Source organism: Cibotium barometz, chromosome 53 (genome assembly GCF_041138505.1).
Source record: "Cibotium barometz isolate CiBa-2024 chromosome 53, ASM4113850v1, whole genome shotgun sequence".
Lineage (NCBI taxonomy): Eukaryota > Viridiplantae > Streptophyta > Polypodiopsida > Cyatheales > Cibotiaceae > Cibotium > Cibotium barometz.
Window position 1 is genome coordinate 27,054,780 of NC_141098.1, and position 17,352 is coordinate 27,072,131.

Consider the following 17,352-nt stretch of genomic DNA (forward strand, 5'->3'; position numbering starts at 1 on the left):
GCAAGTAATTTTCAAATTTGAACTTGTGCAAATGACACTGCCCTTTTTTTTTGACACACCATGAACCTATATAAATAAAAACATGATGTTTTGTGTGGAATAAATACATGGTTTTTTTTTGTTGTATGAAATAAACAACTTGTTTTTTTATTGTGTGAAATAAATACATGTTTTTTTGTGTGAAATAATACATGTTTTTTTGTTGTTGTTGTTGTGTGAAATAAACACTTGGTTTTTTTTCTTAATACATGTTTTTTTTGTGTGAAATAATACATGTTTTTTGTGTGTGAAATAATACATGTTTTTTTTCTTAATACATGTTTTTTTTGTGTGAAATAATACATGTTTTTTTTCCTGTGTGTGAAATAAACACTTGGTTTTTTTTTTCTTGGGTAGAGTAGGGGCTGCGGGACTTATTAGCAGCTTTAATGGCAAGCTCGATGGACCTGCATCAGTTTATATAGAGCTTCTTTTCTTATGGGTGGCTATGGCGTGGGTGAAGCTCAATAACCTGCATCTTACCATCATCGTGGCCTTGCTTTTGCTGACCGTCGCCCTCTCCGCTACCCTCTACTTCTCAACCCGAAAGGTTCGCAGTCTTATCTAAATCCCACTCCCTGGCTGCAAATTATTAATCTTCAAATAAACCTTATTTGATTAGTCTCTCCAGATTGAGTTACGTTGACAATCTGGATTGTAGGTAGCTTAATTACGGTTCTAGGTAGATTAGTCGCTTGGATTAGGATCCTGCTTAACTAGGATTAGTTAAGGCTAATTATAAACCTAACTAGCTACAGTGAAGCCAATCAGTGCAGAAAAGCTTGCATACTCTGCTGAACGGCAAATAACGACGATTAATTAATGATTTCCGTACAGCCAAAAAAGTTCATAATCAGATTCTGTAAAATTATCACTTAATGGACAAAAATGCACAATTAGATTATTGCCCAAAGCATGGTACAAGGCATTGCATTGGATTGATTAAGGCACTTAAGATAATTACTGCACAAAATCATAGATTAAGGCATTCATTAAAAGTGCGGATTAGTGCATTAAACCATGGTTTTAGAGTTGCTTTAATGTTTGCTTAAATTTGCAGCTCCAATCAGACATCCTTGTATACAGAGTGGAGGCCAACTTGAGACCCAGCACCAAAATTTTCTGGCAGAAGCTCACAAGCGCCCCTCGGGTTCTCCAGTGTGCAGACACAAACTGCTCTATGAAACCTGGCTCGAATTTCCCACCGAGGCTCGATTTGAATGGCATCCCCGTGTGCCCGAGCTACTTCAAATGGATACAAGAGGATTTGGGCCCATGGAAAGCAAAGGGGATCACAAGGAAGCTGCTCAAGAGAGCTACAAGATTTGCATCCTTCAGAGTGATTATAATGAAAAACAGGCTTTTTTTGGAGCCTTATCATCCTTGCTATCAGACAAGGGCTCTGTTCACAGTGTGGGGTATACTGCAGCTTCTGCAATTCTACCCCAATTTGGTGCCGGATGTCGAGTTGATGTTCAGCTGTGAGGATCAACCCCGGGTTTCCAAGCGACAGCAGATGCCATCCCCTGTATTTAGATACTGTACCACCCCGGATTTCTTTGACATCCCGTTCCCGGATTGGTCCTTCTGGGGATGGTAAACACTCCCCTTCCTGCATGTTTTCAGGATTCAGATTTACATGTGCATGTGCATGTGCATGTGTTTTCATCATTCCCTTTTACAATCCAGGTTTATATCTGTGTGCGCGTGTGTGCACGTACGCTTGTGCGTGCATGTTTTGATCATTGCCCTTGACGATTCAAGTCATTGCATGATCTCTCCCTACATTGGGATTGTCTTGGACAGGAGCTTGGGGCATTGAAAATTTCTATCACTGAAATTGGGAGGGTTGGATTTTCACAAGCTTGGTCTTTAACAAGAAAATCATCACAGAAATAAATCTGTACACACTTGAGTGGGGGCCATGATGAGCTCTAGAGTTTGATGATAGGCCTGGTTTGATTAGAAGTCTTGGGACACGAGCATTTCTGTTATAGCCTCCTTTGATTGCAGTGGGGCACTGATAAGCTTTTACTTTTGTGGATATTTTAGGCCAGAGATTGGTTTGGGGGACTGGAATGAGGAGCTTTTCAGCATTTTGAAGGGCTCAAACACCACATCGTGGGAAGAGAAGCGGCCGATCGCCCATTGGAAAGGCAATCCATACGTGGCCCGAGTAAGGAGGGATCTATTGAAATGCAACTCACCTGCTTGGAATGCAGAAATCTTTTCACAGGTTAGCCTCAGATGCTTCACAAGTAATCTCATGAAGTCTAGTTTGCACTCTCTTAGGGACAAAAATGGTGCAATGATTGCATTTTGAAAACCTGCACCCACATGTACATGCATGCATGTAGTATGTGTGGCAAACATACATGCGTGCATGCATATATGCACGCAGGTATGTATATTCATCACACATGTATGTATGTGTGTGCATGCAGCTGCACCTTGAAAACCCTCATGGGTACCTGCATGTACATGAGTACATGTGCATGCATGGGTGTATGTACACATGTATGTGTGTGCATGCAGCTGCAACTTGAAAGCTGGCATGCGCATGCACATGAATATGCATGCATTTGTTGATTTTCCCATCGAATACTCACCTTTTCTCTCTTCACCTTCACCTTTTACATAGCAAACAACCTTTAGACATACAACCATGCTATCTAATCCACTCATAAACTGTACGAGCGTGTGCGTGTGTGCATGTGTGTGAGAGAGAGAGAGAGAGAGAGAGAGAGAGACTTACATTCACACATGCATGCATGCACACACAAGAGCACCCTGTTGTGCCCAAACTTTTTTTAATATGGCTGGTTCTTCCTTCCTAGCATTGGAATAGAGCATGATCTATGCAAAGTATGGAACATAATTGGCATATAGGAATCCTTATGAGGAAACTTGGCTGATATCATTGCAGTGTATCCCCTCCTGCAGGACTGGATTGCAGAGGGATTGAATGGGTTCAATAGCTCAAAGCCTTCGAATCAATGCAACTACAGGTGATGACTGGGCCTTTAATTTTATTTTGGGAGAGCCCAGGCACAGATCATTAGGAGTACAAGTTCCTCTGATTGAAGCAAAACTTATGTTTGAGTTACTATCAAGAGCAGGTACAAGATTTATGTCGAAGGATCTGCATGGTCTGTGAGCCAGAAATATATCCTGGCATGTGGCTCTACAATGCTTTCTCTCTCTTCAAGGTATGATGATTTCTTCTCAAGGGGTCTGATGCCTCTTGTTACCCACTGGCCTGTGAGATCAGAACCCAAAAAAATGTGCAACTCCATCAAGTTCGCGGTCGATTGGGGGAATGCTCATCTGGAAGAGGTAGTTAAAGCAATCATTTTCTTAGATTCTAAACTCATCCAAGCACCCTTTTAAGTGTATGTTCTGCAAGGACCATAAGGACTTAAAACAATGCCAAGGATGGTGATTAGGACTATAATGTCTTTTGGTATTAAGACATGATGCCAAGGGCTGGTAATTGCTAGGGATGGTGATTAGGACTATAATGTCTTTTGGTATTAAGAAATGATGTCAAGGGCTGGTAGGTATGATTGGGCACTCAAATGCAATGGTTAGTTATATGTGGGCTGGTAGTTGCTAGGACTATGATCATTTTTGGGTACTCAAATGCAATGGTAGTTATATGTGGGCACTTACAATTGGGTTTGCCATGCAAAGCTCTCACAATCTCTTGTTTTTTTTGCTGGGTGTAGCAGGCCAAGTCTATGGGGAGAGAAGGGCAAGAGTTTATTGCTGACAAGGTGAGCATGAAGCATGTGTATGACTACATGCTGCATGTGTTGAGGGGGTATGCGGTGCTGCAGAGGTTCAAGCCAACGGTCCCAGAGAAGGCGGTGGAAGTGTGCAGCCACTCCATGCTATGCTTGGCAGAGCAGAGTGAGAAGCCAGCCATGGAGCAATCTCTTGTGAAGGAGGCCAGCAAGGCACCTCCATGCAAGCTCCAAAACAATGATGATAATGGTCATGCAGAAGAGAGCATTAGGAACTTGAAAGAAAGGAGAGCCACAAACCTCAAGAGAGTGAGAGATTGGGAAGATAACATCACCTCTTGAGATCAAAAGAGCTCCTACATTTTTTGTTCCAACTTTTTGAGAGAGCAAAAGGATATATATCAATTTACAAACAAACAACAAAATGGCTATACATTAGACCTGAGTTGTAATTTACTTAAAAGTCTAAGATCTAATGGGTTTAAACTAATCCATATATGTGCTCTTTATTAATTAATAAAATACTATTTCAATGATCCTTTACTTATCAAAAGAAGAATTAAGTAAGGAAAATGTAATGTGGCCTATGAAGTCATTGATGAGTGAACCTAAAGGGCCCTCTCTCTTCTTAAATCAAGGAAAAGTCCTAAAGAGTATAAACAATGGGCACCCTCTCTTCTTTTAGAATCTTTTTTTTTTTGGTATTGCGAGGAATATTTTTTATTTATTTTTAGATGGTCACTATTTCTAGCCTTAAGAAAGTATATACACAAAGATTGTGACTTCCCTCTTTGGAATTAGGCTCAAGGTAAGGCCACCGCTTCCTAGATTCCAGCATCGTCTTACAAGGAATGAGATTATGTTACATGTGGGTAAAATGGCAAAGCACCTTACGCTTGGGTAAGCCTACTTCATAGATTCCATCACCGTCTTAATGGAATGAGATTCTTGTACATGCAAATAAGATGGCGAAGAGCCTTATGGTAAGACAAGGGAGTGAAACCATGTTAATAACCGACAACAAAGTGGTTAATTATAAAACTTTTAATTGGCTTTATTAGCCTTACATGCTCAACTATGCTTATGCATGAAGCTTTTTAAGCTTATCCATAAGATAGGGCCTTATGCATGGTTAGTAAGCTGCTTTTATGCATAGGATTCTTATGTTATGCCTAAGTGGCTTAGCATATGCATATGCCACTTATATTATGGTATGTAGCTTAACTAGATAGCTTGTGTCTAAGTTGCTTATGCATAAGCCACTATGGCTAAGCGACTATGCATAGCCACTTATGCATAAGCTGTTGGGGAACTACACATAGCTTGCTTGTACATATATGCATAGGATCTATACATAAGCTTGTCTATGCATAGGGCTTTATATATTGACCTTTTGCATAGGCTGACAACTATGCAGAACCGCATATGCATAGTTGTCACACGGCTTATGCATAAGTGACTATGTATAAGCCACTATGTATGAGTTGTTATGGCTAATAAGCATGTCTATGTATGAGTTGTTATGGTTAATAAGCAGCCATGCATGTCTATGCATATCTCTTGTTATGTAGGCTAGCTTCATGGTGAGTGGTCCTTTCAATTCCAAATTTCACGATGTTTTACTAACCATTGCTTACTTCTTTGTCAAATTTTTGTGGGCTTTTCTCCTCTAAATCTCTTAGAGGAGAGCTTTTACATTGTCCCTTCTCTTTTTGTTTTAATTTTCTTTCTTATTGTTCCATTCATTCGCTCTCTTATTGTTTTAATTTCTATTCTTGTTCTTCCATTCATTCTCTCTCTTCTCTTTTCATTTTCTATTCTTGTTCTTTCATTCATTCTCTCTCTTACTCTTTTCACTTTACATTCTTGTTCTTTCATTCATTCTCTCTCTTTTTCATTCTTGTTATTTGTAGGGAGTCTTCCAAGGGCTAAAACTATCAACATTCCACCGAGGCCTCTCATTTAATGAGTAAGAGCTCTCAATTGATTTCCTTATTTAATCACAACAACATGTTAGAGGCATAGTAGTGTTCCAGTAGCGTCTATGTTGGGGCATTATGTTGCTGCTCAGTAGAGCGAAATAGCAGTGTTTTTATGAGTAGTGAAATTTCGTTGCTCAGTATAGCGACAATAGCATCAAAATTAGCAGCGAAATTTCATTGCTACACTAATTTTTGCTGAGCAACATAGCAGTAAAATCTCACTCTGCTATACTTAGATTTAAAATTTCAGAGAGTTGTTGAAGAGATTAAAATTAGATTATACATGTGACATACATCAGAAAATGATGATAGTTTTAAAAAAAGATTCATCATCATAACCTTTAAAGCCATGTTTGAAAAAAAAAAAAGGGATAGTCGAAAACTTTTGAAGGGAAATAATTATAAAAATCATGAATCTATCCCATCTTGCAATATATCCATTTGTGTTACTTCATCAATGTCTATATCTAATAGAAGCTCAATGAAAAGATGGGGTTCCACATCAATATCACTATCATTATCTTCAGTGGTGCTATCCAAAACTGCCATGTGGAAAGTGACCCAGGGTTTTGCTACTATGCAACGTTTACAGCAACAAAATTTTGTTGCTCAATAGTAGCGACCTACAAACTGGTATTCCCGCCTAAATCATCGTCTCGCATTTGTTTGTACCTACTCCCTTTGTTGCTGCACATGGCCAAGATGATAGTGATTGTTGATGGCAGCTCTTCCTCCCACCCAAGTGCTTTCCATCCCTTCCACCTCTGCCTCTCCATCAAACCTCATCCCTCTTCCAAAGTATGTGCTTCTCTCCCTCTCCTATGCTCTCAAGCTTTCATGGAAAGCTTCATTCCTTTCTTCTTTTCTCTAAAGTTTTCATGGAAAGTCAACCATGCTCTCTATGTGAGATTTTGTTTCCTTCCTCTCTCATTCCTCTCTCTTTCTCAGCTCTCTTTGCCTTGCCCTAACCTTATCTTCTACATAGAAGTGCCAATAGAGAGCTTTGATGGAGAGCTTTATATCAAAGCTCTCTACTATTAGTATTTCCATGTAGAATCTATGGTTAGGGTTTCGTAAATTACAAGATTTCAATCATTTATATGCATTAGGGTTAGGGTTAAAGAAACTCACCTTATTTTTCTCCTCTTCTCCTATGTTAAAATGAAGTATACTTTCTAACTTTTTGTTTTATTATGTTTCTATTTTGTATGTTTATTCAACTCAACAACCCACAACCCTAGCTTCTTGAGGTCACTCCCTTCTAATATGCTTTTAGGGTTTTATGTTTTTAGGGCTTATTCTTTTAGGGTTAGATCTAAGCATACATAGATCTCTCCATACTCTCAATACATGCATAGAGCTCCAAATGCATACATAGAGCTGTCAATACATGCATAGAGCTCTCAATGCATGCATAGAGCTTTTAGGGTTTTATGCTTTTAGGGTTACCATAGAGCTCTCAATGTACTAATCACTTTGTTTAATGTTAAAGTTTATAATCACTTTGTTTAATCACTTTGTTTAATGTTAAAGTTTATAATCACTTTGTTTAATCTTATGACTTTATTTAATCTTATGTTTTATAGGTCTTGCACTAATTCTCTCCTTCGGCTTCACAAAAAAGAGGTAAGCCCTCTTTTTCTTTTAATCATTTATGCTTTTCTCTACATTTATTGCACACTTGGGTGGTTTAGTTTGCAAGATTATGCATAGACTTGCATAAAGCCTATGCATAGACTTACAAGCTTTATGCATAGGCTTGCAAGCATTATGCATAGGCTTGCATAAATCTTATACATAGGCTTGCATATAAAGCTCTATGCATAGACTTGCAAGCTCTATGCATAGGCTAAGTTGCATAAAGCTCTATGCATAGGCTTGTAAGCTTTATGCATAGGCTCTATGCATATTCTTGCATAAAAATCTATGCACAGGCTTGCAAGTTTTATGCATAGGCTCTATGCATAGGCTTGCATAAAGCTTCTTTATGCATAAAGCCTATGCATAGAGCTTATGCAAGCTTATGCGTATGCATAGGCTTTATTTATAAGAGCCTATGCATAAAGCACTTATGCAGAAGCTTGCATACATGCATAAAGCCTATGCATACTCTTTAGGCATAAAGCCTATGCATACTCTTTAGGCATAGGCTCTTATGCATACACTTTATGCATAAAGCCTATGCATACTCTTTAGGCATAGGCTCTTATGCATACGCTTTATGCATATGTTTTATGCATGGAATCTATGCATACACTTTATACATAGGCTCTATGCAAGCTTATACGTATGCATAGAATTTTTGCATAGAGCTCACATGCATAAGCTTTATGCACTAAGGTAACCTAAACTCGGCACCCAAGGGTGCAACAAATGTATATCTTGTATTGAGGATTACAAGAAAAAGAGGGCTTACCTCTTTTTTGTGAAGCTAAAGGAGAGGATTAGTGCAAGACCTATAAACGTAAAATTAAGTTAAGTGATTCGTAGCACATCTAATAAAGCTTACATGAAGCCTATGTAGCACAAAGCTTCATGCATAGAGCTCTTTGCAAGCTGCAAGCTTCTTGCATATACTCATAAACATTATGTACAAGTATTCGGGTTATCATCATCATCACTAAATGCTCTCCACTTCATTCTCCCTATCTTTATCATCCTTTTGTTGGGTGATGAGGTTTTGAATGCTTGTAACATCATGTAGACTTAATGGATTATGTCATATGCTTGAAAGCCTTATACTTATGACTTATGCATAGAGCTCGCATAAAACCTTCGTATAAAGATAAGCATAGAGCTTGCAAGCCTATACAAAAGCTTTATACAAGCCTGCGCATAAGCTTTTAATTTTGCAAGTGTATGCAAACTTTATGCATAAAGCCTATCTAAGCCCGTGCATAACATTTATGCAAATCTATGCATAGATCTTGCAGGTTTATGCATAAAGCCTCTACATAGAGCTTGCAAGCCTAAACTAAACCTAAACCCAGCACCCAAGGGTGCAATAAAGGTAGAACTTGCATAAACAATTTAAAGAAAAAGAGGGCTTACCTCTTTTTTTATGAAGCCAAAGGAGAAGATTAGTGTCAGACTTGCAATTAAAAGAAAAAGAGGGCTTACCTCTTTTTTTATCAAGCCAAAGGAGAAGATTAGTGTCAGACCTACAAAGCAAAAGATTAAACAAAGTGATTAGTAGATTAAACATAAGATTTAAAAATTTTTTGTTGTTGCTTTATTTATTTTTTATTGTTGAAGCTCTTGTGTGTTGTTGCTTTATTAATTTTTGTAAATATGTTAGAACTGTTTTTAAATTGTCTTACAAAAATCACTTTTGGACATGAAAAGATGCCAAACAAAAGGAAGCTTTCATTTCCCTCAAGAATTGACATGGCCAGTGGAGACTCAAAGGATTGGTACCTTGATCTCTATGACCTTCAAGGCAAAAAGCTACATCGGATCAATCTCTTCATTCAGACATCAACAAGGAGTCTTTTGAGGGTAGGGGATAGGTCAAGGCAATTAATGTTTTTGTGGTAGATTTGCATCAAGAAATCAAATGCATTGATGTTGAGACCCGTGGGGATCTCACGTACCAACTCTCTCCCACTGCATATAGGAGGGATCATATGAGGGTTGATCAAGAGGACTCTATGTTCTCTAGAGGGTGGAACCTGACTATAAAGAATGTCTCTGAGATTACTTGTGAAATGCTATTCGATGCTTTTACTATGATACTACAAAAGAAAGTAACAAAGAGAGATGCAGTTTCCATTGTAAAACCTTTGACCATGATAGTAAAAAGTGTCCCACTTCATCCACAATGGACTCAAAACCTCCATTCCCTATGCACCAAACAGAAACAGTCCAAAGGGTAGAAACTGCTCAAGAGGCAGTTAATCAGACACTTTAGTGTTTCTATTATCGTGGACCTCACAAGGTGGCAAACTGCACAGTTTGGAAGACTTCCATGCCCATGGTCACTAACACCTTGCTACCCATGTGTGAACAGTGTAGCATTGATCACATGTTCCAAGATTGCCCAAGACGAGTTGCTTTAATGCAACTTGTCTTACAAAATACAACTCTTAACATTTTAAATATACAAAATGGGCAATTGGCCACGGTGCCATTGAATGTGCTTACACGTTTACAAGCCAAGGCACGCCAAACAGTCAAAAAGAACGCAAAAGACAATACCTCAACATGGGTAGAAGAACATGCTTTAAAACATAACTCAAAAGAGAAAACAAAACCTTCTAAATCCAAGAAAAACAAACTATCGAAACCAAGGTCGAATTAAAAGATAGGGAAAAAGAGTCTATACAGGACATAAACCCAAAAGGAGACATAAACAAGATAGAGCCTGTGAGATCCCTGTTTCCACCGCGCAACGGATTCGGGGTACTAGCAGCGGAAGTAGCACTTCTCGCGCGGGACAGGGGTCCCACACTCGGGGCCTCGCCCACGGATATCCGGACAAGAGACTAATCCGTCGGTTTGTCCAAAACCGAAACCGGAAAAACTTCCTTTACCCGGAAAGCACGGGCGATTCCACCCAACTCTTTACTCTAACGTAGTCAAGATCATTACTGATCAAACTGATCTGACTGCACCTTTAACGGTACTTGGTCAAATCAAGGAAGAACTTGCACTTGGATCATTGGGATCAACGCTTTTTTCCCCATCAAGAGGCACAGCCGTTGATTCCTATCCATAGAACAATTTCTATCCGGGATTTACTTCATCTATCGTAATAATAGAAATTAAATCTCGATTTACGGATCCATCAGTCCAGCCTAACCCCATCCGATCCCATGGGTTAGCCAACCGCCCAACCACTGTAGTGATGGGATCCAATTTGGAATTTGGTTAGGTTTTGTCCCAGGTACCAAGGAAAAGAGTTCCAAGGCCCCCTAGCCGGAAGTTCATGCAAACATAAAACTAGTCATACCACTTACACACCCAATATGAAATTGCCTTTTTCTTAGCATCAACTAGCTTTAAAACAATCCTTTAATAAAACCATTATGTCACTGATGACAATCCTCAAAGTCTCTGGTTGAATCCTTATTTCCAGTCATTCTTTCATCGGTATACTTATGGCATCATTGGCAACCAAAACGCTCACCACCTGTTCTCTCAGGGGCCTTTTCCATGGTTCCTAGCTCATAGTAACCGGCAATATATTCATATAATAGAATGGAGTCTCCGTGGTGGAAGATCAGCAAGATCAACCCACAGATCCATATAAAAGAGCCATGGACTCATCTGTTGAGGACCAGCAAGGTCAATCAACTAGATCCATGCCCGGTTTCAGAAAACAACTCTTACTCCTTATTCCAATATCTTCCACGACGCACGTGTGGGTATCTTCGGCGACCCAGAGCCCGAGCACCATATGGTCAGCACCCTCTAGGATCCTTCGCAGGTGACCTAGCGCTTCACTCATAGGCCGCTTCCTTGGTCCCTCATCCACCGTACCGGAAGCTCACCATTTAAATCGAGCCGAGGCTGGTCAAGACCTCGATCGACCTTGCTACGCGAGACGTCCTCCATTGACTCTCCGTCAGCAGTTGCAACTTTATCAGTTCAGTCTTCATGACCTTAATCCTCAAGACGGTCAAAATGCTTCTCCAGCATTCTTGACATAAAACAGTCATTTACAAACAGTCACAAATACAATTTCTATAACGAACTCTTGTCTTTCCATATTATCCACTCTCGGACCACATTACTTATTCCACATTCCATTCAGTGTGTACTCGTTCTCATCCATTCACTCATATAGACTATTTTATCTCACATACATCTTCATATTCATTATTCTACATACATATCCATGTTCGTACGTCCACATCATACATCCAATTTCACATTCATACATACGCATCTACATGCATACATCCACATCTACATTCATACATCCATACCTCCATTTCCACATCCACACATCCACATTCATATTCATACATCCGCATTCACATGCATACATCCATTTTCACATCCTCATTCATACATCCACATTCACATACATACATCCACATCCGTATCTACATCCATACTTTCACATCCACCTCTTCATTCACAATCACATCCATACATCCACATCTACATACATACATCCACATCTGTATCTACATCCATACATTCACATCCACCTCTTCATTCACAATCACATCCATACATCCACATATACATACATCCATACCTCCATTTCCACATCCACACATCCACATTCATATTCATACATCCACATTCACATGCATACATCCATTTTCACATCCTCATTCATACATCCACATTCACATACATACATCCACATCCGTATCTACATCCATACATTCACATCCACCTCTTCATTCACAATCACATTCATACATATACATCTACATGTATACATCCACATCACATTCATACAACCATATTACATCCATTCTCGTCCTAACACATCCCATATACATCTTAACACATCCTAACTCATCTTAACACATTCTATCACATCTCATACACATCTTATCACATCTTTTTACATCTCATACACCTCTTATCACATCCTATCACTTTCCATACGCATCTTATCAAATCTTATCACATCTCATACACCTCTTATCACATCTTATCACTTTCCATACGCATCTTATCAATTCTTATCACATCTCATACACCTCTTATCACATCTTATCACATTTCATATCTTTAAAAAAAAAAAAAAAAAGAGAATTCTTATATTTGATATAAGATTTCTCTACACATTTATTTATACATAAATTCCATTTAAGGAGACTAACACTTTCGAAATTAAAATCAATCTTTTATGCATCTTCTTATGCATAAATTCAGTTTGGTAGGAAATTACACTTTTAGAATAAAAGAATTTCTCTTATGCATCTAAGTTAAGCATAAAATCCATTTATGAGAAAAATCACACTTTTAGTATAAAAAGAATATCTTTTATGCATACCTATATGCATGAAATCCAATATGATAAAAGTAACACTCTTACAATAAAAAAATCAACTTTTATGCATACCTCTATGCATGAAATTCAATTATGATATAAGTCACACTTTTATAATAAAATAATCAACTCTTATGCATACTTCTATGCATGAAAATTAAAAATGATAAAAGTAACACTTTTGATATAAAAATTTATCATTATACATATTCCTATGCATGAAAATAAAAATGATAAAAGTAACACTTTTGATATAAAAATTTATCATTATGCATATTCCTATGCATGAAAATAGAAATGATAAAAGTAACACTTTTGATATAAAAATTTATCATTATGCATACTCTTATGCATGAAAATAGAAATGATAAAAGTAACACTTTTGATATAAAAATTTATCATTATGCATATTCCTATGCATGAAAATAAAAATGATAAAAGTAACACTTTTGATATAAAAATTTATCATTATGCATATTCCTATGCATGAAAATAGAAATGATAAAAGTAACACTTTTGATATAAAAATTTATCATTATGCATATTCCTATGCATGAAAATAAAAATGATAAAAGTAACACTTTTGATATAAAAATTTATCATTATGCATATTCCTATGCATGAAAATAGAAATGATAAAAGTAACACTTTTGATATAAAAATTTATCATTATGCATACTCTTATGCATGAAAATAAAAATGATAAAAGTAACACTTTTGATATAAAAATTTATCATTATGCATATTCCTATGCATGAAAATAAAAATGATAAAAGTAACACTTTTGATATAAAAATTTATCATTATGCATACTCTTATGCATGAAATAAAAATGGTAAAAATAACACTTTTGATATAAAAATTTATCCATTATGCATACTTCTATGCATGAAATAAAAATGGTAAAAATAACACTTTTGATATAAAAACTTATCCTTTATGCATGATATTAAAATTCAATTTCTCTATGATTGTAATGAAATTCTTTCAATTAATCTAGGATGATAATTCCTAGAATATGGTAGGAAGTCCTCTTTTTATGCTTTGAATGAGATTATTTTATGCATAATTTTTATAAAAATTTTGCCATAGCTCCGCTGCTATGACTGATAAATCTCAATTTTTCTAAGGGATAATGCTTATCATTAAGGAAATAATTAAAATAATCTCTAATTGGATTATTAATCCATAACGGATTGAATCATTAATATACATAAACTAAAAGCATAGAAAAAAGCCATTAATTTGGCCTCAAGCATAGCTTAATCTTGGGTTAAGGAAAAGCTTTATGAAAAGCTTGATTTGGATTGAGAATGGGTCATGAGTATGACCATTTCTTGAGTGAGAGAGAGAATTTACATAAAAATTCATTAGAATTTAAACATAAATGAAAATTAACTTCAATAGCATTATGTAACTCTTCACTACTATTCAAACTTCAATAGCATTTAAAAAAAAACCATACCAATTAAACTTCTCAAGCTTGAGAGGGGTTGAGAAGAGAGAAACATTGAGAAATTATAGAAAGTTCAATATTCACTAATTACCTTACAACTTGCTTGATTCTTTGTTCACGGTAGAGGCCCCCAACCAATCAATTGGTTAAGTATGTTGATGGAGCCACTAATGGGGATTGAAGAAAGAGGGAAGCTCCAAAAACTAGTGAATTATTAAATGAATTCACAGTTCTTGGCTTAGGTGGAGTAGAGTAACGATACATAAACACTATCTATTTTTCAACAAGGGGGAGGCTTCTATTTATAGGAAAAATTGAGCTCCTAACCAAACAAACTGATTCTAGAATTTTCTAAATCAGTTTGGTCAATATTTGACCATTTTTAGGTCAGTTAAGCTAACTTTTTGGAACTAAACTTGAATGAGGAGAGAGGAGAGATGAAATATCTCAATTTTTATGAGTTTAAAACTCATTCAAGCATGTGAAATATGCACCTCCTTTAAAGAACTCCCCTTCCTTACATATGTGTCATAATGGAATCATTTTAATATTGCTCATAGTTTTTTTTTAACTAATAAACCTTGTACATTTTCAACTCTTCATCTTATGTGAAATATGCACCTCCTTTAAAGAATTCCCCTTCCTTACATATGTGTCATAATGGAATCATTTTAATATTGCTCATAGTTTTTTACTAATAAACCTTGTACATTTTCAACTCTTCATCTTATGTGAAATATGCACCTCCTTTAAAGAATTCCCCTTCCTTACATATGTGTCATAATGGAATCATTTTAATATTGCTCATAGTTTTTTACTAATAAACCTTGTACATTTTCAACTCTTCATCTTATGTGAGCATTTACTCATTTTTGGATACCCAAAATATCTCATATTTTTAATATTGCTCATAGTTTTTTACTAATAAACCTTGTACATTTTCAACTCTTCATCTTATGTGAAATATGCACCTCCTTTAAAGAATTTCCCTTCCTTACATATGTGTCATAATGGAATCATTTTAATATTGCTCATAGTTTTTTACTAATAAACCTTGTACATTTTCAACTCTTCATCTTATGTGAGCATTTACTCATTTTTGGATACCCAAAATATCTCATATTTTTAATATTGCTCATAGTTTTTTACTAATAAACCTTGTACATTTTCAACTCTTCACCTTATGTGAGCATTTACTCATTTTTGGGTATCTTCTTTTTTACAAATTTGGATTTATCTCTTCCCTACACATGGATTGATGCTATTGGCCCATAGGAACCTTAATTGGACCATAGTCTATAGATTTTTGAAAATCTAGACCCTTAGACTAAGGTTCTTTATACCTATTTCCAATTAATTCCAATTGCACATTGGAAAATTCTTTTTGAATTTCTGTTTCAGGGGAACTCATCTGAATTATAAGAGATATTTTTTTATCCAAAAATATTCAAAATCTGAATATTCTCTCTCTAGAATAATTTTCCTCTCTCTAGGCTAAAATAGTTAGCAACAGGGTCTTTATATTTCTGAAGAGGGTTGATTACAGGGGAAGATACTAGACATCAAAAAGGGGTTGGGGGAGGAATCTTACAGAGCCAAAATCTGTACATGATGCAGAAGCATCCACATCTAAGACTACCACACAAACCTCAACACCCATATGTGCGACACAGGATACAAAAACCCAAAAGAAAATTCGATCTCGTCGCATGGGTAAACATAGTGAAAAACTGACAAACTAGAGAACGTTAGAAAATAAAACAAGTTCTAGTACATCACTAAGTGAGGATGAGACAAGTTCTTACTCTTCACTCAGTGCCCCACATAGACCAATCAAGAAACTAGAACCCACCCAACCACCCCAAATGCATAATAATGATCACATGACATATGCAGAACGTAACAAACGAACTCAAGAGTGCATGATTAGCATGGTTTGAATGTCTTACAGGGTCACCAGTTGTGATTGAGCCTCATAATTCCAAACCTAAACCAGCAACTAAGATACAAAGCCTAGATGAGTATCGCTTTCCCTTTCAAGCGGAAGACGTACTCTCTATAGAAGAGTCATTTGAGATAGATTATACGAACTATAGGCTCGAGAAAGCACGTAAGGAATTCAATAATTCTCTTACAATATTAAAACAATCTATCAAAACCTCAATGCTCTTCTCTGATGAATAAAGCCAAAATCACATCAACACTTGCACCTTAATGACTCAACCTGAGTTATATAAGGACATAACAAACTACATAAAACAGGAATGCCAGTATTCACAAGTTTCCAAACAGCCCTCATTAAGAATTGTCAGAGGGTCAAGTGTGCCATTGTACGCACTGGATACTTTTAAAAAAGTTGAAACCCAAACAACAGAGGATGCAAGTGAATGGGAATATGAAAAAGACACAAGATCTGAAGCTGAAACACCCATGGTTCCTTTGGAAGATTCTATCATGATATGGTTGGATTTCCCTACAGGCAATGATGTTCAGCGCACAAACGCGCATTAATTAGCCCTCAAGCAAGTCATAACATCATGATGACAATAAACACTTAGGTATCATTGGGACAACCTGAACTCACCCCGACAAAAGGAACCACTGAACAAAACATTGAAGTTCCAAGTTACTTTAGATACACTGCTCAAATAATCGATGGCAACATGGAATTTACATTCCATGTCACCCTAGATTCCCTTGAGTATGATGTCATCATTGGTGGACCTTAGATAAGTGAATCGTTTTGTATTCACTAGATGAGTCCATGCAAACAGTCACCTTGAACACTCCTGCATGCAATGTACAATTGCTATTATGGGAGGAAGAAACCTTGCAGGAGCCGGAACTTCAAACATATCTTACTGAAAAGATCCCTAGGATTTTGGTTGGATTGGAAATTTAAAATGAAATCACCACAGCTCAAGCACAACTTTATCCAAAATGAGAACACAATCTCATGACCCTCAAGCTATGGGATTTGTTCGGTCAACCAACACTCATGGCACATCCTGAAAGGATTACCTTTACACAAGAATTGACCATGCCATGTCTGGGGTACTTTGAACATACAATGTATATTAACACTAACCCCCTCACTTGCAAGTTTTTTGTGGTCGAGTATGTGTTGGAAGCAGATTTGATCTTGGGGCATAAATGGAATGTTGCTACCCA

At 36.8% G+C, this 17,352-nt stretch overlaps 1 protein-coding gene across 2 annotated transcripts; it reads left to right on the plus strand.

Moving 5' to 3' along the window:
* Nucleotides 1–302: 302 nt before the first annotated feature.
* Nucleotides 303–4,318, plus strand: LOC147608469 (uncharacterized). Of its 2 annotated transcripts, none has more exons than XM_086789093.1 (6): nt 303–589; nt 1,100–1,635; nt 2,092–2,275; nt 2,983–3,047; nt 3,159–3,375; nt 3,768–4,318. In XM_086789093.1, exons 1-6 carry the CDS (start codon nt 488–490, stop codon nt 4,125–4,127), a joined length of 1,464 nt encoding a protein of 487 aa, XP_086645219.1. In that variant the 5' UTR covers nt 303–487; the 3' UTR covers nt 4,128–4,318. The 2 variants fall into 2 exon arrangements, with proteins under 2 accessions (XP_086645219.1, XP_086645220.1); XM_086789094.1 differs by having other exon boundaries at nt 304–589; nt 3,771–4,318.
* Nucleotides 4,319–17,352: the final 13,034 nt, after the last annotated feature.